The sequence below is a fragment of the Rousettus aegyptiacus genome, unplaced genomic scaffold, assembly GCF_014176215.1.
Source record: "Rousettus aegyptiacus isolate mRouAeg1 unplaced genomic scaffold, mRouAeg1.p scaffold_m13_p_15, whole genome shotgun sequence".
NCBI classification, from domain to species: Eukaryota; Metazoa; Chordata; class Mammalia; order Chiroptera; family Pteropodidae; genus Rousettus; species Rousettus aegyptiacus.
The window spans coordinates 56,197,911-56,221,539 of NW_023416290.1; the positions used below are offsets into that span (position 1 = coordinate 56,197,911).

At 58.7% G+C, this 23,629-nt stretch overlaps 1 protein-coding gene across 1 annotated transcript in view; it reads right to left on the reverse strand.

The window, feature by feature from the left end:
- NDRG1 (N-myc downstream regulated 1) overlaps positions 1-20,357 on the reverse strand; it is a 40,977-nt gene extending 20,620 nt beyond the window's left edge. The window contains exons 1-3 of the mRNA XM_016145634.2: positions 20,220-20,357; positions 10,063-10,143; positions 8,036-8,071 (exon numbers count right to left, since the gene is read on the reverse strand). Of these exons, the coding sequence (XP_016001120.1) occupies positions 8,036-8,071; positions 10,063-10,125 (99 nt within the window). The 5' untranslated portion in view covers positions 10,126-10,143; positions 20,220-20,357. The remainder of the gene's footprint in view (positions 1-8,035; positions 8,072-10,062; positions 10,144-20,219) is intronic.
- Between the last annotated feature and the right edge of the window lie 3,272 nt (positions 20,358-23,629).

Genomic DNA, 23,629 nt, shown 5'->3' on the forward strand with positions numbered 1-23,629 from the left:
TTAACGGGAGGTGGCTCCTGTCCCCGCCCCACGCAGGGTGAGGCAGAGGCGTCCCAGACCTCACCCTGAAGCTCCCTGAGCAGGCGAGTCAAAGTCGGAAGCCAGGTGCGTCTCCCCGGGCTAGTGCTGCGTCTTTGAAATGGGCGCATGACGGAACCTCACGGGGAAGTGGGTGTTTACCAGGTGATGGCGGTGGGGTGAACAGGGCAAAGCGTGGAGGGAACCCCAGCCCCCCAGGAGTGCCCAGGCCCACCCCCCAGCACGGGGTCCTCCCGGGCCACCTGCCTGACCACCCCCGCAAAAATGAATCCCCTGATCGCAGAGCCCACCTTCTCCCTGGCCCTCTTTCTTCCCCTCAGGGCTTGGCTCTCTGCCCCACGGTAAAAGCCCTGGGGAAACCCAGACCCTGGAGCCCCGGCCCAGCCCCAGCAGGGGCCACCACATCGGCTGGGCCCAGCCCTAGCCCCAAAGCTACTCTAGGAACAATGGCCCATTGTGGGAGCCACGTTCTGTAGTATCTCCCAGCTGACCCACATGGCACCCTCTAAAAATACGCCAGGCCAGGCAGTGCCCCACTGGCTAGGACATCAGGGTTCAAATCCGCACTCCCCAGCCCTGCGAGCCCCCGGGGCCTCACCCCAGGCTCCTGAGCAGAGGACAAGCTTGTGCCCCCATGTAGTGCCCCCATGCTGGAAAAGGGGTCCTCGGCACGGTGGCAGAGGGATTTAATGAGGTGCCCGGGCACCACCTTGGCGGCAGGTATGGGACACCTAGCCCTGGCCGGCATCAAGGACGTCCCTGGCAGCCTAGGTGTGGGATGGGGGAACAGATGTTGACTCATCCCTTTGGAGGCCTTAAAATTATACAGCTGTGGAACCAGGACTACTTCTGTCCCAGAAGGCAGGGGCTGCCTCGGTTTACTGTCAGGTCCTCAGGGCTGGGCACAGCTGCCTGCTCACGGCAGGTGTGCAGAGTGGTTGATGACCGTCACATCTCACAGAGAGGGAGGCTGAGGCCAAGAGAGGGTCAGTACCGGGGCCAAGGTCACATGGCGGGAAGGGCACAGCAGGACCTGAACCAGAGCCCGCCCAAGTCCAAAGCCTGGGCACCGCTTGGACACCTGTTTTCCACTCCATGCCAGGTGTCACGTGAGGAAGGGACACCTTTACTATGAACGTGCGCTGTGGCTCTCCAGAAAGGGGCGCCGTGAGCCAGAGCTCTCGCCGATGTGAGCGTAGATGGAGTTTTATCTCCCAGCATCTCCACGGACCAGCACCCCACGGGGCGGGTCCTGGGACCCACGGACACGTACTACGGAGGACGAGCACCTGCTCCTCCACCAACGCGCGCTGGCCCCTGCGCTGCCGAAATGGGGGTCGGGCCCGGGAAAGGCCTCAGCACACACGTCACTTTCCCGGGGAGGCCCTTCTGGCCACCCACGGCTCACGCAACACATGGTCCTTCATCCTCGTCTTTGTAGCCCCTACACGAGGACAAATATCCATTTCATAGCTGCCTGCCCTACCCGACAGCCAGTTCCCAGAGGGAAATGCTGGCTCTGCCGTTGTCAGGCTCCGGCCCGCAGGAGGCACTTCGAGATCCGCCCAGTCTACACCACCCGTAAGCCAGTAAGTGGTAAACGGCACCCGTCCTCACGGTCTAGGCGGCTCGTAAGCCCACAGGCGGTGAAAACAGCGCCTCCCACTGAGCATTCCCCAGAGATTTCATCTATGAGGCTCGGGAGCTTTCTGGAGGACTGTGTTAGTTGGCCTCCCAAACCTTTGCCGTCCTCTTTATGACAGAATGCCCAGCAATGTGCCTCCGAAAACTCTCCCCTTCCCCATCCCCCTTGTAGCCAAGGGCGCTCAGAAGACTGAGTTCTGGCCAGTGAGTGGCCAGCAGAACTTGCAGGAGCTACAAGGAGAATTTTTTTAAAGGGTCAAACGTGACCTTTTGATTTTTCCCTTTCACCCTTCCACCTGCTTACGACCTGGAACATGGAAGAGATGCTCGGTAATCCAGCAGCCACCTCGTGAGCATGAGGACAAAGGCTACATGCTCGAGATGACAGAGTAGGAGGCTGGAAGGAGTCGGGACTGGGTGACACTCATAACTGCTATACGAGGCCTTCTAGGTGAGCACAGACAGCGAACATTGCTCGTTTCGGACACCGTTGAGTGCACCAGTCTTAATGGCACGCCCACCACGAGCCCTGGTCCAAGTCGCCAGCTTTCTCTGAGAACGCCTTCCCTCAGCTGTAAGATGAGGTCAGCGACAAAGCCATCTGGTCATGGAGAGGCTCCCGAGATGAAAACCAAGGTAGGGCCTGGGCGTGTTTTGCAAATTGCGGCATTTCCTTCCAGGGCCGTCGTTATGGACACCGATCCCAGAGACGAGGACTGCGAAGCCACCAAGGCCAGCCTCGACGGCTTAAGTCAACTGGCGGGATGATCCAGGGGAGCTCTGAGGCCAGCTGCTGCCGCCTTCCCCCGCAATCCGCCTGCTCAGCAGGCCCTGGAGAGACGCTGAGGCTTTGGACTCTAAGAGGATGACACACGTATGGGCCTAAGTCAGCAGGCGAGCTGGGCTGGCCCTCCCCGCCTCAGTCACAATCCTTGGTCAAGGCAGAGCCAGAGCGCAGAGGCCAAGATAGCTGATTTGGGCTCATCGGACACAGCGTTTATTAAGAGGCAAATCATGAGAACAGAAGCTTAAGAGAAAAGACCAGAGTCTCACCTACCACTATCCTTTTGTGAAACAACATACCCCCCACCCCCATACCCCATCTTCCTGATTCCTCTCCTCTGCCCACAGCGGGAGACAGGTAGGCCTACCTGTGCCTTTGATCTTATCCTTCCCATCAGGTAAGGAGCGCATAAAAAAATGAAAGACAACCAGGAAGGCGCATGCGTGGAAGGAACATGACGGTATTTGCGTATAAGGACGACCAACCCCTCACTGAGCAAATACTACAGAGCCAGCATCCACGAGCACACGCCTGCAGGTCGAGTTAAGGTCTGCCGACTCCGAGCCCTGATTCTCAGCAAAGCCCAGGGCTGCGGCAGCCGCCTGGGGACGCCGGGAAGATAAGACGGTGGTCTCAAAGAGGTCGAGCTGGCCTTGTGGCTACGCCTGCCATCTCTCAGGTCTTCGCCGTGGTTATCACATCACGGAAAAAAGAAGAAGTTGGAGTCAGGAAACGAGCTGCTGCGTGCAGAGGGCGTCAGCCAGGACCAGGGCTTGAGGCTGGACCCACTCTGACCACTGGAATTCTCCACGGAAGGAAGGATGAGAAGCAAAACCTTTCTCAGATTAGAGAAACGAGAAAGTGGGAGGACAGCCGCCCACAGAGCGGGGTGGGGGGCGGGGGGGGGGGGACAGGGGGAAGCGGGGGGTGTGGGGGGGTGTGGGCGGGGCCTGCGTGTGGAGCCTGAGGCCGTTCGTTTCACGCTCGAGACACCTCGGGGACAGTGATGCTACCCTCCTCCCCCCGCCCCCCGTTTTCACAGATTAGAAAGCTAAGCCCCTGGGAGGTCAGGCAACTGGACGGGCAACCGACCAAGGCCATGTGGCTGGCGAAGACAGAGCCGAGCCGCACTTGCTACTGGCCACGGCGCCTGCTGCGTGACACCGGGTGACGGGCGAGGATGCCGGGTCGGCCCGATGGCCTGGGCTGGACACGCCTGGGGAGGCGGTCAGAGGAGCCCCGGCGCCCGCCAGGGGGGCACTCCTAGAAACCCCACGGAGCAGAGCAGAGGAGGTGAAGCCGCATTTTGCGCCGAGCCAGACGAGCAGCGCGGCCGGCCGTCACCGGGGCGGCTCCAAGGCCCAGTGGCTTCCCCAGGAAGTGCCGCCGGGGGCGGGCGGCGACGGGAAACGGTGGGTGGAGGCTTTCCAAGCCTCCTGGCTGTGCCCACCTCCAGTCGGGGGGCAAGAAAACAAGAGGCAAAAGAAGCAACTGTGTGGGAAGAAAGAAATTTCCACGTGCCCTGCGAGCCGATCTGCTTCCAAGAGAGAGGAAAAAAAATCAGCCCCGCCCCCACCCAACAGGGATCAGAGGCTCTCCCCTCACCCCCACCAACCCGGCCCAGCTCCACCAGCCTGGGAGCTGCAGAGCGGGAGCGAGGCTCCAGGAGACCCTGCCCAGCGCCCCTCCTGCCCCGGCCCCTCCGCTCCCCCCACCGGAGGCCCCAAGGGTAACATCAGCGTGCGGCCAGGCCGGCCCTGGCGAGCACGCAGACACGGATTCCATAGAAACCAAATCAAATCAAAGCATCTGAGGAACGAAAGATCCGGGCGGAAGGAATCAGGACCAGCGAACGCAAGAGGAGAGGCGACTTGGGGCCGTAGGAAGAATGACGGAGAGTGGGGTCGACCGTGCCACCCTCCCCGCCCCCGTCACTCATGGGCGGACATTGGCTCCAGGCGTGGAGGCCGAGTCACGTGTTGTCACCCATCTCATCACTGAGTGACACAGGGCAAACGTCTTAAAACTCCTCGCCCTTCAACCGTGCAATGAGGACAGCGACAATCCCTCTCTCGTGGGGTCGTCGCCGAGGAATAAATCAGACGAGGCAGGAAAAGGCGTCGGCCCGGCTTCCGGTATACTGTCGGCGCTCTATTAGGGCTCCCGCGTTTGTGGCATATTTTAAGAGTCAGGTGGGCTGAAATGTCAGACGACCTCGGCGGCATCCCTCAGGGCAAGTTTCTTCATACCTCCAAACCGATCCGTCAAAGGGAGCACTCCCCACCTCGCACCTCAGCGAGGAAGCCCCTGCCAACACGGCGAGCGGGCACGCAAAGATTCACCTGTCTCCCCCTCCCCACAGTGGCCTTGTGCAGCAAAGCCCCCCGACCTGGATCAGAAGAGGTAGGGCTGGTGGTACCTACCAGCTCTGATATGCCTGGACTCTAGAATTCTAGCCAAAGAAAAGAAGCTAGAACCCTAAATACTCCCATCTACTCCACTCATTGAACTTGCAAATATGACTGCCTAGAACCTGACACTAGAACCTTCTCTGCAAAGCCAGATAAAACCGTGTTCGATCTACAGCCACAGCACCTCTGGCCAGCAGCCCACCCAGCCCCGTGCTCTGCAGGCAAAGGACGCCTCCCAGCGGGCAAGGCAGAGTCCCGACTCCAGCTAACAGAACCTCACGTGCCCAGGAATAAATCAATTCACCCTAAAATATTACCCAGGCCAAAACAAACTGCCCACCCTAAGGCGACGTCAGCCAGGGAGGGATAAGGCCCCAAGGCCATCTGTCCTGGTGGCCGCTGAGCTGTCTCCTGAGATAAGCCACCCAACAGGCGGAGCGGGAGAGCCCTGCGGCAGCTCCGCAGATGAGCCCCGGGCATCGGTGTCTACTTTAATTCATGAAACAAAACAAAACAAAACAAAACAAAACTGTATATATACTTTCTCGACTTCTGGACACACGGTGAGGCAGCTCTGACTCCTTCCACTCAACATCCGGGGAGCTGGCCGGCCAGGGCCCCGTTTCAGTGGGCAGCAAGAACCAACCACCAAAGGAGAAGATGGAGGTGGTTCTCTATTAAGGCGCGTCGACTGGAGTGCCACATCGGCTCGCCCTCAATGGGTTAAGCATCAGGCCAGGTGTCCCCAACCCCCGGGCGGCGGACTGCTTCCAGTCTGCGGCCTGTTAGGACTGGCCCGCACAGCAGGAAGTGAGTGGCAGGCGAGCGAGCAGAGCTTGGCCTGTATTGGCCGCTCCCCAGCGCCAGCATCGCCGCCTCAGCTCCGCCTCAGATCCTCAGGCATTAGATTCTCGTGGGAGCACCAGGCCCCTGGTATCGAACGGGTTGGGGACCCCTGATTTACCCCTTCAACGTATCATGCACATTATTTGCTTGACCAGAGGTTTTTGATAGAAAGTGCAAAGGCGGACTGAAATCTGGTCCACGAGGCTTAGCTGGGCCATTCCAGGATTAGCCCTGTAGGGAGGCATCGGGGTTGTATGAACTGTGTTGTGTCCAACACGGTTGGGTCCAGTGGGGTCCCCTCACTGCTGCTGGCCATGGGACAGCCTCGGTTTCCTCAAAGTAGGGATGATGATACAAGTCCCACAAGAGAGCAGGGGAAAGCCTGGATCCCGGCCTGGCTCATCGAAAGACACTGAAATCCACAGCAGGTAGGGGACTGTCGTTTTGTCCCTGGGCTGGCAGGCCTTGCTGCCACCCTTGACCAAGGCCTTGTCACTCTCTGGCCCTGGCCAGAGCAGTAACCCATTAGGGCCCAGAGAACGTAAGTCACCACATTACACTTTATCTTCTGAATGAAATCCTACAGCGACCCACACCCGCGAGGCTAGAGGCTGCTGGAAATCTGGGGAAATCATCGTAAATACCACGAGGCAGCTCATCTAGGAGCCAGGCCCAAAATAACATAGTTCTAAACAAAGAGCTTTTAGGAACCAGCCTCGACTAAGTGTCGTTCAGTAGTCAGATCCAGCTCAAACGCTGCGATCCATTGGTAAGATGGAGCCTACGAGTAGCTTCCAGGAAGAACTCACTTCGCCCCTGTCTGGCTCAGAACCCAAGCCAGAGGGCTCTGGGCATGTGCTGCTGCCCCTACGTGGAATGACTGGTCCCCAGTCTTCTCCTGGTCACGGACTGGCTCCATCTATCATTCAGGTCTCAGTTCAATGTCACTTCCTCCCGAAGCCTTTCCTGACCCCTCACCCTAAGACTGTGCCCCATTGTACCACGCTGCCCACGCTGCCATCTCTCAGCCCCTGCAGTAGATGGAATGTCCCGTCTGTTAGCCTCCCCCTCCTAGGAAGTCAGAGCAGCTTCGAGCGTGTGCCCCGGAAGCACTCTGCTTGAGTTCAAACTCCAGCCCTACCTCTGTCCCACCCTGTGACCTCAGGCCAGTTACTTAACCTCTCTGCGCTTGGAGTTCCCCATCTGTAAAACGAGTCTAGAGACCGTTTCCAGCATCAGACGAACGTGCTCAGAGTGATGCCCGGGGGTTCTGCTCCCTGCTCAACGTGCTGTGCTCTTACTCCAGAATCTAAGTTCCCGGCAACAGGGATCACGGCCCGTCGCACTTGGGCTGCTCAGAGCCCCTCCCAGGCTCAGTCTGAGACCCCAGAAAGCTGCCCACCTCTCCCAGGCCCCTCTCCTGTTTTTAGGCACACAGATGAGCTGAGCCCTCAAGACGGCCCTGCTCCCGGCTCTCACAAGGCTGCAGCATCAGCCAAGGCCACCCTGCTGACACTCCTACTCCCAGAGGAAGTGATGGAATGGATGATAGGGGTGCGGAGCTCAGAATGGGCGGGAAGCCAGAGAAACCTGTGCGATGTGCAGGTACAGGTTCAGGTGAGCACATCAGCCTGCATCCGGCCTGTATTTGCTCCTCTCAACCTCTCTGGGACCACAAGAACCCAGCGTGCTCAGGCTTCCTGCCCCAACCCCAGGTTCTAGCACAGCCTGGGGCCCATACAAACTTTGGGGTAATTAATGAGTCCAGGATTTCCAGTTTCTGAGGCTCTGACCCACTCTTCAGCCAAGAGAAGCCAGCCAGCTCTCCTGAAAGTTTATTCTTGAACAAAGCTCAAGAGGTACCTTCCCCGCCCCACCTCCCCTGCCCCGCCAATTGCCCTGAAGCCAACTCTGGGCAGGGATGGAGCCAGGAAGCCACAGAGAAGGCAGGTTTCACTTTCCCAAGCAGAGCCAAGAACATCAAGCCTTTGTGTGTTCCCCTCCCATCCCAGGGTCCCAAGCCCACTGGGTCTTCCCATTCCTCCTGCACACGCCCCACAGCTCTGCCCAGCTCTGCAAGGTCAACGGGGGCCATGTCTCCATCCTGCTCCTACGGAGACTGATGGGCTCCCTTGGCCAGAACTCAAGCCAGCTTCTCTCTGGGAGAAGGATCTGAGTGTGGGAAACTAGCTTCCTTCTCTCCCCTCACCCCCAGTGTCTGGGCAAGGATCTACTTCAGATCAATGGAAGGAAGAAAGAAAGAGAACTCAGAGTAGGGAAGGGGGAAAGGGAATCCATATCCTCTACTTGCCTGAACGTCAAACTCCTGCAGGAGGCCAGTGATGGTCTGTGGAGAGACAAGAAAGATGGTCAGTTTCATCAAGTTTCCTTGGGCAGAGAACTGATTTTGTAACACACACAGGCTTCTCCACGCCCCGAGTCTGTATCTCCCTCCTCTGTGGATCTTCCCTAATTCCTTACAAAGCAAACTTTCCTTTTCACCTCAAATAGTCCAGCAGGAAAGTAGACACATTAGCCAGATTCATTTTTGACTATAGCCTTGGTGAAAAAAAAAAGATCTGAAGGTTTAAGCTGACCACAAGCTTGAGAGATAACCGGACTGTACTTGCCTATTCACTGGTCTCCCGGTCAGTGCTACGCTTTTAAATCTCAAGGCTGACCATGCTACTGTCCTTAAATTTCTTCCATGGCTGCCCATCATCTGGATTAAAATTCAGTCTCTCACGGATGGAAGCAGAGAGCAGAGATCTGTAGGCATTTCCCTCGACCCTACAATTCTGAGTTTCCAGCCCACATGCCATCTCGCACCAGAGCTGCCTAGATTTGGAGCATGCATAGTGAACGGCATGGGTCGGTTAACTGCAGTCTGCCACCTGTTTTTGTAAATAAAGTTTTATTGGAACATGGCAAGAACAAGCTCTGTCACGGTTTAACTGTAAAGCCAAGTAGTGCAACAGCTGAAGGTATTTATTCTTTGCAGCCCCCAAGTGTAGAATGGTGACAAGCATTCCACAGCTCCCCTGGGCTGCTAATCCTAGTGGTGCCACCCATCCGGGCAATTCTCCTGTCAGAGACCATCAGTTCCTGTATCTGTAACATGGGAATATTGATAGTTACCTCACATATTGGAAATGAAAGATCTATGAGACAAAGGACCTAAAACAGAGCAGCCACACAGAGTCATAAGGAAATGAAATGAACCTTCCATCCATCAAGGGCAGCGGGCCTGGCTTGGACTCCAGGCCCCATGCACTGTAACTGTATGACCAAAGACAAATTAACCTCCCCGAGATTCATCTTCCTCTTCCGTAAACACAGTGCCACCCTCTCGGCTGGCACGAGGCAACCCATGAAATACGGCTGGCCCAGAGACAGGCCTGCAGGGCGGGATGCGTACTTGTCCATTACTATTTTTGAAAGCATTTAGTTGACTTTAGAGTGACTTCACATTTGAGCCTGAGTTTTACATTTTCAAAAAGGTGCGCCATCTTTTTAGGAGGCAGTTTTGCAGCTCGGTGAAGATTGGGATATGGACACAACTTAACAATACGATGCTAACTGTGCGAACGTGCAGGCTTCTTCCACCCATCAGCAGGACAACCGGTCCAGGATGGACCACGCCAGCTCAGGCCTTAGGACGCGGGCTGCTGTTTCCAACAGGGAGGTCTGGTTGACGTGAAAGGTTTGAGTGAAAAACAGACAATTGTAGCAACACGAGCTCGCGTGCACTGCTCACCTCCTCCATGCCAGACCCGGTTCCAACTTGCTCCATCTGAATTAACCCAGCCCGTCCTCGCCCTGGCCTGACGACGCAAGTCCTAGTCTCCTTTCTTTAAAAGTGGGGAACTGGAGCCTGAAGAGGTCGAAGGGATTTGCCAGCGGTGGACACGAAGCTGCCGAGTGTCACAGCCAGGATCTGAACCCAGGCAGTCCGGTCCCAGAGTACGGATAGGACCTTGACCTCTGAGCTACGGGGTAGGCAGAGCCTGTGGGCAATGGACTTCCTGTTGCATGCTCTAGCATCACAGGATGTCAGAAGTAGGGGGTGCTTAGAGAAACGCCCTTACTTTACGCAGCGGGATAAGTGAACCGTGGGCAGAAAAGCACAGAGAGGTGGGCCAGGGGCCCAGCCCACCGCGCCATGGCACTCGGTGGCCAGGCTGGGACGTGAACAGAAACCTCTTGTCCCTTTGCATTCCTGGACAAGAGGACCTGCCGAAACAAGGAAGCAGTGGGTGCGCATGTGAGTGTGTGCACACACGTGTGCCCATGTGTGAGCGGCGTGTGATGGCGACAGCCAGGAGCATCTCCACTCACCTCCCCTTTCTCCACCAAAGGCTTCACCTCGGCGAGGTCCACGTCCTGCAGCTCCCGAGACATGTCCGTGCCGTCACCTGCCTATGAGAGGACAAAGGCCAGGAGGTTAGCACTTCCTGCTGGGAGCTATTTCCCGAGGGAAGCAAACCCGAGGCCAGAGACTGGGCCTTCCCGGTGCCCAGCGGGTCTTACCTCATGCACCTGTATTACAGGTCCTAAGGCCCCTGGGACCCAGCTGGCCCATCCCAGCCCCCAAGGGCTGGAGCAACAGACTTCCTGGGACACCCTGGCCCATCCCAGCCTGGCCCCTGGGGGCTGGGGCCATGGACTTCCTGGGACTGGAAACTGAGGCTTCAGAAGCAACTACAGATTACCATTCTCATGAAAGGAGGGATCAACACTCAGAACCAGGTCCTCGCCCCTGCCCAGGCCCACCCACCACCCGGGACATTCGTTGAGACATTTTCGCAGGGGACCCGCACCACTGATCCCAAAGCCAGGCAGCCCCAGGGTGACACCCTGAAGAAGACAGAAGGTCACGGGAGGCCCGCCCTGGACAGGCACGGCACGAGCTTCGTTCATCCTCCAAGTAGCCCCAACAGAGGGTGGCCACACACACGCCCCAAGTCCACCTCTGGGCAGGGCTCTCTGCTACTTGCCGGGGGAGCAGGGGACATAGGGTGGGGGCAAGGGAAACCTCAAGCCCAGGGTCTGACAGGGCTGAATGCGCAGCAGGATTTTCAAATAAAAAAGGACCTACAAGGGAACAAGCCCTCGATAGTGAAAGCAGGGGGCGGGAGAGCTGGGGCGGGTGGAGAGTGGAGGGGGCTTCGTCGGAGGAGGCCCCCCGCCTTGTTCTGACTCAGGCGGGAGCAGATGGACCAGGAGGTAACAGCCTGGGCTATGGAATGCTGCCATAACGGGCTCCCTGGGGAGCAAGGCTTGGGCGGCGACATGTCCTCAGCACACTTCTGGGAGCCTAATCTGGGAGTCGAAGTATAAACATTTATTCTTACAGAAAGAAGGTCAAACCAGAAGCGCGAGGTGCCCACCAGCACGGGGTGACGCACGGAGAAAGCAGAGAGGGGGCCGAGTCTGCAGGCGGAGGGCTGGCGGGAGGAGCGGCGGCAGAGGGGTCCAGGCGCCACGCGGCTCACAGACCCAGGCCTTCCGAATCCTGAATCCGGGCCCTTGGTGAAAAGCAGCCCGCGTGAGGTCCTTCCCTTGCTCCATGCCAGAATAGAAACCCCAGGCCCTGAGCCGCCCGAGGCCCCACGGACCTGCCGGCCAGAGAGAGTTCAAGCCTCCGAAGATAAAAGCTTCCAGAACCCATGAGAATCCTCTTTGTGAAACACCTCTCAGGGGTCAACAGGGACAGAGCCCCGGCCACCCCCACCCACCCTGGTGGCAGCACATGGCATTCCGCAGGCGGATCCCCTGGGATGAGCTGGCCTGGGCCCCAGCACGACTTTCGCCAGCAGATAACCAGCCCCACAAGAATGCCTTTATGCGGCCTTTGGAGTCGAGGCTCCAGAACATTCTGAAAACAAAGTCGGTTTTATGTTTTGAGCATTCCTGGGCGGCGGCCAGCTCGGAGGCAGGAGGCATGAAAAGCCGAGGTCTGTCGGCCTCGCTAATTCAGCATGTTCGTGGTCCCGAGACCCTGACCCGAGAGACACCTCGCCTCCGCAGCCCAGGGAACTTTCCAGAAGCCCAGGCAATGCCACCCTTCACGCTGAGAGCAAGAGAGCTCCACCTTTCACCACGGTGAGGGTGGGGTCCCCCACCGTCCGCAGCAGGCCTTCTTCACCCGCTCCCCTCCCCCCACAGCAGGCTCCCAGGACAGGTACCCTACCTGTCTCCCTGCCTCACCTGTAACTCCTAGCATTATACTAGGTGCAAAATCGGGCGACAAGGCGCTTGCTGAGTAGGTAGGTGAACAGGTTTTATGCAGCTTAACAGCAATGCTTGCATTTAAATTCACCCCTAAATAATCGCTAACCCACGAGAGTGAAAACAAGCCTCTGCGGCCAGCCTCAAGCCCACACGCCATAGCTGCGCCTGGTCTGGCCGAGTCACCTTGGTCCCCGATGCTGTGATCACGAACAACCGTCGGCCTCCGCCGCACCCCACATATCCCCCTTCAGCACAGAAAAGGACTCCACCACTACTGCCTCTCCAGGGCACAAGCCCCCGGCTGCTCTTTGTGGTGGAGGCTGGCATTACATTGTCGGGGGGAGGAGCAGTCCCCCAGCTTCAGACCACCAGACACCAGCGGCAATCTCAAGCTTTGAGAACGAAAAATGTCTCTGGACTTTGCCAAATGTCCCCTGGGGGCAAAATTGCCCGTGGCTAGGAAGAGCTGATCTAGGGCAGGTCCTGGACGAACCCAGAGGATACCTGCCAGGTGCAACTCTTATTTAAGCTAGTGTACATGCACATGCACACACACTCACACACAGACACCACCGCACACCCTCTGGTTTACCAAGGAGAAGGCTGAAGCCACACGGGTTTGAGTGACTGTCCTGTGGCGGTATGGCCGAGATGGAGAGGCGTCTGATGCTCACACTTACTTCTTCACCATGCTCTCCTTCCAACTCTCCTCTACGGGGCTCAACTTCACAACCCCAAGACCTCGAGGCTCATTTAATGCGCTAGCTCCAGCAGGAGACGCTGCTTTATAGGGGACTGAGATCTCCTTCACCAGGCGGGGCAGTTGAGAGGTGATGTGCTTTGGGGTGCTCTGGCTGTCGCCCCGCCTCCATTGCTGCGGGGTGCCACTCGAAGCCCACACACCCAAGGGGTCTCCCCACCCCCAGCCGACCTGAAGCCCCACTTGGCTCAGCGAGTTCTGTCTGGGCTCCAGGCCGAGCGCTGGACGCCAGTCCCGGCCCCTCTCTGGAAAGTCCCCGGGCAGAATGTCGGACAGAAAAGGGCCAAAGCCATCGTTTGGCAGACAGAGTGGCAGGGCACGGCCACACAGGGCACAGTGGGTGCGAGTCCACGTGTCCGACTCCCAGCCCTCCCACTCCCCCATGCAGGACGGCGGACGGCGCGGTACCTGCCAGCTGCGTCCCCAAGAAGCGCAGACGGAAGCCCCTCCAGACAGAGAATTAGGTCAGCACAGGACTCCCGCAAAAACACCGCTCAGGGCCAAAAGCTGGGCTCCGAGTCACAACACCAGCTGCCAGGCTGGTTCCTCTCGCCACTTCTTCCTTTCCCGCCCACCTTTCCCAACAGGAACTCAGAAAAAATCAGTGTCAGGGGAGAGAAAGGTCGCCAGGAGCTGGGGGAGGGCTTCGGGGTCAGACCTGGCTGTCGCCATTTGTTAAATCTGCGCTCGAATCTCTTAGCTCCAGTCCACTCATCTGTGAAACAGGCGTAATAATTCCTGCTCCTGGCGAGCGGCGGTGGGACTAGACCACAGCGCGCAGACTCCGGCAAACAGGCGCTTCATCGATAAGGCCCCTTTCCTCTCCTGGTTGCCTCAGAGACCCGGGGACATGTATGAGGACACGGCCCGTGCTGGACACAGAGCCCCAGAGTGGCCCAGCAAGAAGGGGGTCACGCGGAGGGTGCTGAGCAAATGGCACGCAGGTGTCCTCTCCAATCGCCACACCGGTCACTGAATAACGGAGGCCCAGCGGGGCTGGGTGCATACCTTTCTGGCTCAACAGACTCCGGAGACGGTGAGCAATTAGCAGGAAGTTCATTGCTGGGATTCGTCAGGGGAAGGGAAGATTGGGGCCCCAAGGACCGGGAGGGCAGTGAGTGGGCAGAGGCATCTCAGGCCATCCCAAGCCCCATGAGAGTTTAATAACACCCGTCGCCGGAGGTTTGGGGGGACACATGCAGCCTGCAGTTCTCAGAAGCAGGGACCCTGGCTCAGGGCTCGGCGTGGGAACCCCGTCTCTCTCTTGCCACAGGACTTTGACCAAGTTCTCCATCCCCTCTCTGGCCTCCGCGTCCATCTGCAAAACATGCGGCCTGTGTTCCATGGACATCACATGGTCCCCAAGAACCTGGGGGCAGAGGGCCGTGCGCGCAGGGCCCCGCCAGGCGCTGCCCCGCTCAGCTCCGCCTGGCTCGGCGGACCTGGAAGTCCGTCTCCGCTCACCCCCAAGTGCCTCCCGGACACGGCGAGGTCAACGCTTTGCGCATTCGCTGCATCGGTCCACGTATTCATCTGTCCACGTGGGCGCTATCGTCCGTTTACAGGTGGGCAACCCAAGGCTCAAGAGCAAAGGCCCACATGATTCCTCGAGGTCCGGACTCCTTTGGCGGAGGCAAAGGTGGGAAATTGGCTCTCTGGATGTGGGTGCAAGTATGGAGGGGCAGGGCGGGCGTGCCCGGCCTCCTGGAGCCCTTCGGAGAACCAGAGGAAGAGGGAGGCTCGGAGGGAATGCTGACGAGCTTGCATCGATCGCGATGGCCAGCGGCTGGCCCAGATTTTGTCCCCTCCGCAGCTCGCCCGGCTTCAAAGCCACGTGAAAGTGGTGTCCTTTCCGGCACGCTGGCTTCTTTATGGGACGGAATGGAAAACGGGGGCGGGGAGGGGATCGGCGTGTGCCGCCGCCATCTGCCCCAGCGCCCTCCCGAGCACGGCGAGCCCTGGAAGGTTCCAGAGAACAGCCCCATGTCCGCACTGACCTCGAGGAAAGCAGTTTGGGGGTACACCTCGGATACCCTGCCTTGCTGTGGGTACGTCCTTTTGTCCTTTCTTTGCCTACGAGATTTTAATGTCAAGCTAACGGGGCAGTTCATGGGTTTTCTTGATGTTTTGGGGACCTTTTGCAAATCGAGGCTCTGGGAGGGTGAGGAAGTTGGCAGCCTTAATTCTTGATGATAGATAGATAGATAAATAGATAGATAGATAGATAGATAGATAGATAGATAGATAGATAGAGATCAACCTAGTCAACAATCTAGACCTTCAAGAAAGAGACAAAACCAGACGAGGAACTCCTCGGAGGCCCCAGTGCTTTTTGTACGGAGCCTGAAACGCAGCAGCGTTCAGAGAATCCTCTGATGCTGAAAGAGCAAAACGGGACTTGCTGGAGAGAAGGCAGAGGCCAGCAGCTTTCCCTCCCTCCCTGGGAACAAGCAAGGCTGGAGCCAAAATGAAACTTCTCCGTGTTCAACAGAGCCCAGAGCCGGCAAGAGGCTCGGGGACAAGGTTGGGGACACACCAGCAGGCAGCCCACCCACTTCTCTGCAACACCACTGGGACCTTCTGGTAGGTTCTCCAGGGAGGTCCGGCAGCTCGGCAATTTGTCTGGCAGAGAGCAGATGACCTTCTGAGGGGACAAGCAGAAGAACCAGAAGCCCGAAGGGGGGACGCTGGTCAGGTGACAGGATTTTTCTGTGACTCCGCAGGACAAGCACGAGCCACACTGGACGGTCTGGGAGATCATTCGTTGAGTGCAACAAACAGAGCCAGTGTTAGCACAGGAAGTGGGAAAAGATTCTTCCCACAAAACCCTTTGTCCCTGAGATGGGACGGATGCCACGCTGTAGGGATCACGCCCCCGAAACGGTCTCGCCGCTTCTCTCTGGGTGGCCTCCCATCTTTCCCACACGGGACGGCCCAAGTCACGCCCTTCATAAGTGGAGGTTTCCTTCGGACCCGCAGTAACTGAGGGCTTACTAAGCGCCAGGCCCTCCAGCCTACGACCCAAGGAAGGTGACATGGGAACACAGAGGGACAACTTTCTGGGGAAAGGAGGGAAGTACATGATTAAAAAGGACAGGGGAGGGGAAGCGACGGCTCCCGGCGGGGAGGGTCCTTAGAATTACCTACATCTTCAGCATGCCTCCCGTACCGCATTCAGAGAGGGCTGCCCAGAACCCTCGCTAAGCCGAGGGGGTGCAGCCGGGGGTCAAGACGGAGAAACCCGATGGAGCCCTGGTCCCCACCCACCTCTTTAAGCCAAGCTGCACATGGGGGTAAAATTGGCACAAGTACGGAGGTGTCCAGGGGTTTAAGGCGGGGGGTGTGAGAGACGAAGCCCCAGACAGGGCATTCTGCCTGCCAAGGGCCTCGTCTCCTGCCCCTGCAGGATGGAAAAAGCCCGCAGAAGGAGCCCTGGCAGGGCAGGGGGCCGGCGGGTCTGCAGTAGACATTAGGTGGGAGAGTTAAAGACTGGCCCTATTTGTGGACTTGGATTCTCTAACCTGTTCCCTTCTGTAGTGCCAAATCAGACAGCCCAGGATTTCCCCCAAGAGGACCAGGTCTGCTCTCGCGGGGTGCCTGGGAGCACTGGGTTTCAAGAACATCCAGAGTCATGTGTCCCCGCCGCCCCCCGCCCCGCCCCCGACCTCTGCACATCCTCCTCAGACATGCTTAAGCTGGCCCAGCAGGATGCCAAGTAAGTGTTCAGCGAATTAACCTCCGGTCCTGCGGCACAGACTGCCACCGAGCCTGTCCTTATCTTCAAACGTAAAGAGAAGAGACAGACAGATGGCAGGCCCAGGAACCAGAGGGAGACCAGGAAGCAGGAAGGGCAGCCCGAGACGAATCCAGGAAACCGAGCCCATGCTCCAAAGACGAGCCTGGAAGGGCCTAGGCAGCCCGGGAGGGCAAGGCCGCAGGGAAAGGGCCAGGGCGGCTCACCTGGGGCCCAACGCCACTCACCTGAGGCCGGATAAGCAAGACACCTGCCCAAGCCTCAGTTTCCTCACCTGAGAAGTGGAAAAAAGTCTCCCACGTCAACCAAATGAGGCGATGCACTGAAATCGCAGGCACTTTAGCCAGGTATCAGCTACCGCCCGGGCACCCAGCTGCCAGACCCGGGTTTCACAGGAGGGGCCCGGAAGACAAGGGACATGTCACCTCTCCTTTCCTTTTTCCTGTCCCATCCTTCAGCTCTGGCTGCCTTCGTTGCTCCCTGCCCCCAACCCAGCCCAGGAACCTCTGAAATGATGCAGATTCTGGGCCCATCCCAGACCCACGGAATCAGAGCATCGGGAGACCAGGCCTGGAAATCGGCATTCCAGGCAAGATCCCCATGACGTGTGGATGTACTCTGCATGAGCTCAGCGTTTCTGGAAGAACCTCAGGAAACAAAACATGAGGCCAGCATTTGCAGGCACTTTCGCCGGCCTAGGTAAGCTTAAGAGAAAGGTCCCTGACACCAACTGCCACGGAGATGCCCTGAGAATGCCATCTGTGAAAATTATTAACAACGAGCAGCTCGTGATGCGCCTGCGTGAGGAGCACTGTCCTCAGGTCTAACAGGGATTAACTCCGCGTTACACATCCTGATGAGACGAGAGGAAACTGAGCCACTGAGCTCCTGAGAAGCTGTCCTCACTTATTCTAGCAGCTCCCCAGTCACCCCGATAAGTTGTTATGGAAGAGAACAAAGGCGTCGAAGTCCTACTCTCTGGGGTCAAAGCCATGCGGCTACCGGCAAGTCCCTGAAACTCCCCTGGCCTCGGTTCCCTCGTCCGTTTAAAAGAGGGAATGCAGCCCAGGCAGAGCTCTTGCAAGGACGAAATGGGTGAGGGGTACACGGCTGATCTGGAGAGCCGTCCCTCCCTCCCCGGCCCCTCCCTGCCAGAATCTTGGATGCTGAGTCATCACCCTGGCTTGCTTTCTGAGGCCAGGGAACTTGAGTCATGGCTTGGATGGGATTCTCTAGAGCTGGGTCCTATGGTTATAGCACAGCTTCGAGCCTTCAGAAAAACACAATGGGCTCTTTCTTCCCCACCCACTCTGTGGGGTGGGGACCTATGGTTTCGGAGCACCCTGGGGGGCCCAGCACTGTTCAGATCCTCAGTCCGACCTGGAGAGGGCAGCTCGAATCCAACCGAACACCACTCGGTGGGGTTGCAGCCCTTCCTTATGAGACTGCTTCTCCTAAGGGCTTAAGAACCCCCGATTTGCACTAAAAATAAGTAAATGAATTAAAAATCACCCACATTCTGTCCGGAAAGTTTTCTCACCAGACCCACCAGGAGACCCCAGGAAAAGGGTCTGGGGAGCCAGGTTCCTGCTCGGGCCTTGGCAAGTCGGTCCCTACCCCTGGGCCTCAGTTTCCATCTGTAAAATAGGAAGAAATGGGACCAGGAACTCGTGCGAATTTTTCATTCCATTCCAAATGCTCAAACCAACGGTCAGCAATCTGGGCTTTGTGGGCTGTCCTAGGAGGACTCCCTCTCAGGAGGGGAGACCCCAAAAAATACTCAAAGATCTCCCTGGAAAGCCGAATCCAGTGCTCTCACCAGAGACTGCCCGAAGGATTACCGGGGAGGGGGGCATGAAATTCATTCAGTGCCTGTGTGTGAACTCCCCTCAGGAGCCAGGCCAAGGCCAGCTTACAGGGCGAGGCCAGCGAAACCTTCTTTCCTCCTCAGCCTCCTGGAGCCCATCCTCCAGCAAGAGACCAAGTGTCACAAAACTGAGAAATCACCTGTCAGGGGACATCCCACGTTTCACACCTTTACCAGGGCAATGTCCCTTCATAGATTTCCCATTGCGTCCTGGCCACTCCTTCCCCCTCCCTTGATCCCCATCGGGGGCCACCCCAGTACTTAGCACACAGGACTGTGATCTGCTCCTTCCCCTGCACCCCACCCCACTTGGTGAACCCCCTGAGGGCAGGTGCTGGGGCATCCTCTCTCTGTACCTTGCTCATTTCAATTCACCTTTGGGAAACTCAGTAAAGACTCAGAATTTCTATACAGGAGGAGGCTGGGTGGGGGAAGGTTTGCCTTGAATCTGGGTTTTCACGGCAAGAACGAGGTTTGTACTTAGATATTTTGTTCCTTTAAGTTGGCTTAGGAGAAGCACAGGTGTGGCTGGTGGACTGTAGGAGGAGACTACAGCCCTCCGGCCGGGCCACCGGCTGAATTCTCTTGGACTCTTCCATCTTCCCCGGTAACTTACAGGAACCAAACAAACGGAAGTCTCAGGGTGTCTGAAGAGTTGGTCGTGGGCACGAGGCAGCGGGGCTTTCCTCCCCCAGACATCCTTCCCCCACCCGCTGCCGGGCACCCGCCCTGTCCAAGCCGCAGATGGGTGCTGCCCCTGACTCCCAGGGACGTCTAACAACAGCGGCCACGTACCCGAGAGTGAGGGAGTTTGAGGGGAGGGGCGGCAGGAAAACGACCCACTAAATCCCAGCTTCAGCCCCTAATTTGACAGCAGCGGGGTGACAGCGCCTTTCCCCTGAACCTGCCACATTGCAAGCGCCCTGCCCAAGGCTGAATCAGAGACCGCGGCGGACCTCCGGGGGAAGTCCATGTCCACCTCCGCGGCCACGGCCGAGCAACCCCAGCTGTTCTCCCCTGGAGAGCGGGAGAGGCGGGCCCGGGAGGCCGGGGAGAGGAGGAAAGCGGGGGCGGGTGGGCGGGGGTGACAATGACGCCACTCCGAGCCCCAGCCAGCGAGGGCCACCAGACGCCCGCACGACCCCTCTGCGCCGGGCCGCTTCTCCCGCGCCGCCACAGCGCCAACCAGGGGCCACCTCGGGGGGCGCACCCGAGCCAGCAGCGCTTGCAGACACTCGCTCGCGAGCGTGCCGTACGCGCTGTGACACACCTCGGACCCTCCCCCAACACTCGCTCACTCACACACACACGCCCCACCCCGGCGTCCAGGCTCCATCAGCCCCGGCCCCTCGGACGCGTATCCTTTCCGGTCGGGTTCGGTTAGCAGACACACCCACGCCCCCCTCCAGCCTCGTCTCCAGCTTCTCCCCACATCCATTCTACACGCGCGCGCGCAACCCCTCCTTCCCCAACACCCCACTCCAGCGACAGGCGCAGCGCACGCCCTCCCCGGCCCTGCTGCCGCGGCTCCCAGCGCGCTCCCCGGCCCGCCCGCCCGCAGCTCTGATCCGGGAGGGTGTCGGGCAGCGCCGTCCAGGTGTTCGCGGCCGGCTCTCCACGCCCCGCGGCCCGCCAGGGGCTCGCTTCCCGAGCTCTGGGAATGATGACCGGGACCTGCCTTCTTTTTCTTCTCTTCTCTAATCGAAACCCCCTCCTCCGGCGGCGTCCCACGCCCCAAAGCCCGCCTCGCGCTCGCGCCACGGTGTCGCCGCGCGCTTGCCGATCCGGGGTGCCACAAAGCGCGGTCCGGGAGCTGCGGCGGCACCCAGGGGGCGGTGAGCAACGCCCCCTGCTCGGCAAGAAGAGGGCGTGGGCCTTACCTAAGGTACAGAGAGAAAGGCGAAAGGAGCCGGGGCGGGGCTGGAGGCGCCAGGCAGGAACCGAGCAGCGCGGCGAGGATCGGCGTGCGCTCCGGGGCCGCAGCTGGGAGCCAGGCGAGGTTTGTTTATGTCCGCGAGGAGCGCGACTTTATAGGCGCCGCGGCCGCGGCCCCGCCCCCGCGCCTTGCGCCCGGCCCTCCCTTCCCCGGCCCAGCTGGCTGTGGGGACACACCCCTCGCCCGCGCCCTCCTCCCCGCAACTCCCCCCGCTCCCGCCTGCGCGCCTGGCTCTGCTCAGCAGCGCGCGGCCGGCGCCCGCCCGAGCCGCCGCCTGTTGCGCAAACCCTGGTAGGGGCGCGGCGGGAAGGGCCCGCTGCGCCCCGGCGGCCGTTCGACTCTGCTGCCCCCTCCCTCGCCCGGAAGGCCGGGGCCTCGGCGTGTGCGCGCGGGATGTTTGTGTCCTGTACGTGTGCATGTGCACGCTCATGCGTGTGCGAGTGGACTTCCGTGTGTCCCTGTGCGACCGAGCGGCTCAGAGTTGCCCCTCCTGCGCGCCATCGCGCCACGCGCTGCCATCCCTTTTGGGCGACTCCTGCACTTTTTCCAGGGCTGAGCTCCCGAGCGCGCTGAGCTGCCCGCTGTGCTCCTAGGCCAGCGCCCCGCGATTCTCGCGCCATGCTCCCCCTTCATTGCATCAGCTCCCCGCTGAAACCCTCGATCCCATCTAATCTCGTCCACCCCATCCGGACCCTAGGCGCCCCTCTTTCCCTCCACCTCCCCGGTTCTAAACCCATCCCCCTTTTCCATCTCGGTGTCCTTCTCCCCTCCCCCACGCGCCTGGCTAGGAGGATTCTCATTCCTTCCTCTCCTGGTTCCCAGAACCCGTAAGGAGTTCTCTTCCACCCTTAGCTGTCCTGTGCTGTCTTGTTTTCGCTCACAGACTGCTTCTGTGTTCTTCAGCCGCGCTGCATGTTCGAATCTCCAGCAGAACTTTCTGTAAAAAGGTGCGCGCTGCGCGGTTGGATCCCACGCTCTGTCAGAGGGCCAGGTCCCTGTCAGAAGGCCAGGTCCGGCACAGCCAGCCTCTCCCTCACCGCTGCAATGGGTTGTCGTTTTTCCTCTCAGCACCGGATGCAGCCGTTGTCCCGTGTTTAGCTGAGGTGGCCACGCGGAGGAAAGACTGACTTTGGTGCAACCGCGGATGCACACGCAGGTGGAGGGTACTCGGTGTGTGGAGTGGCTTCCCCAGGCACTAATGGCTGCCCACACCGCCAGGGCCTCCAGCCCAGGCCAGCTGAGGCAGCAGAAGCTCTCGGAACCAAATGCGGGCGCAATTGCATTGAGCTATTTAAATTATTTCTCTTTCTCTCTGGTCAGCAATAGAATTAGATTGCTTTTGTCAATGCACGTGGGCTGCAAATCCATCCCAGGATGAGACCGGATATTCGACGGGGAGAACCCCTGATGTCAGCACATGGAAGCTGTGGGACTTGGGGCAGTTCCCCTGCCTTTCTGTGAATCCAGCTCCTCACATGAACATGGCGGGAATGGGCAAGAGGCGCCATCGCACAGTTCGAACACAATTTATGAGCCCACGGCTGCAGTCCCGTATTCCTGTTCCTCCTGTTACGATGAGAAAGTGTCCCTGGAAAGCCAGCGTCTCTCTGCTCCAGTGCTGGGCTCCCTTGTGCTCCTCTCGCATCCCTCTCTCCCTTGCTTCTGGATCATTCTCATCAACAAGGGCCCATGCGCTGCAATCAATGACCAACCTAGACCAATCCTGTCTGGATCCCGAGTCCCACTCCAGTCACCGTAGCCCAGACTCCGCAAACTTCCCTGAACAGGTGTCTGCACACATGGTCTCTGCTTCCTTATCGCCCCTCACTTTTACTTTTCAGTGTTTATTCACTTCCAAACGGACCTGGCCGAACGATTCTACAAAGCTTGGTAGGCAAAACAACAGCCTTTTCAACACCCCCTTCTTTTAAGCCCCCCATCACCGCCTCCATTATCATCATCATCATCATCATCATCATCCTCATCCTCATCCTCATCCTCATCCTCTCAGCTCATCTCCCCCAGCATCCTATGATGTATCTGATGAATACACGCACTGAGTAGATAACGGTTGGACAAATGAGCAAATGTGAGTGCTCCTCTTTGATTTCTCCCTGCGTTATGCGGCCTCGTTTGGACTTTCTTGGGAGGGGGAGGCCACCCTCGTACTTGCTTCAGGAGCCCTGGTGGAAGGAGCTCCCTCTGCGGGTCTGTCCTCTGAGAGCCTGTCCGACCTGTAATGTCCAGTTGCAAGCAGTGGGAAAAACTGCGAACGGAAAGCCGTTCCAAATGCGGTTAGGCGGTAGCCTGCCTTCGAGGTACAGAATGAAGCCTTTGCTGTGAACATAAATGAAGACAACTTTTGGGCCAGAGAAAATCAGGTTCCCCTCGCTTCTGGTGTGTAACAGCTTTGCCAGCGCTGCCGACACCAAGCACCACGAACCGGGTGTTTTAAAGCCACAGAAATGCGTTGGCTCCCCGTTCCGCAGGCCAGACATCCAAAATCGAGGAGTGGTGCGGGCAGGGCCGTACTCCCCCTGAGGGCTCTAGGGAAGTCCCTTCTCTGCCTCTGCCCAGCTGCCGTGGCTGCTGACAGTCCCTGGCATTCCTTGGCTTGTCACTCTAGCAGTCCGTTCCCTACCCTTGTCGCCCCGTGGCTTCCTGCCTTGTGTCTCTGCGTCTGCATCGTTGCTCGTAAGAACACCGGTGAGTCGTATTGGATTAAGAGCCCACCTGAATCCATAGGAACGACCTCTCGTCAATCTGGCCGATTACATCTGAAGACCCTATCTCCGAAGAAGATCGCATTCTGAGCTTCTGGGTGGAAATGAATTTTCAGAAGGACAAGATTCAACCCCACGCATGGTTCACATGCATTTAACAAATATCGGTGGCATCTGGGCAGAGAGGTCCACGCACCGGCCTGCGCGGGCAGCGCTGACGGCACAGCCCGGCTCCCCAGCAGCTGCCCCCCCTCCCGTTCCCTGCATCTCATGCCTGGTTGTCACCTCGAGCCACCTGGCTCACGGGTCCTGCCTAACCACACCTCCCACTGGTCCTGCTGTCTGCCAAGGTCGCCACCGCTCCCGGCGTGGCAGTGGGGACGGCCCCGCACGTGTCCAGACTCTTCTCTCCTCCTGTGGTCACTGGATTACTCATCGCTTTCCCTTGGATACACCTCCAAATCGTTGACCACGTGGCTTTCTCCTTCTAGAAAGTCCTCCCGCACCCGCCTGGGGGAGGCGCGAGGGCCGTCCGCCACCCTCCTCCCGGAAGTGAGGCATGTTCTCGTGACTTACATTGTCAATGAGTGAGGAGTGGAAGCGACTCGCGTCACTTCCGGATGGGAACTTA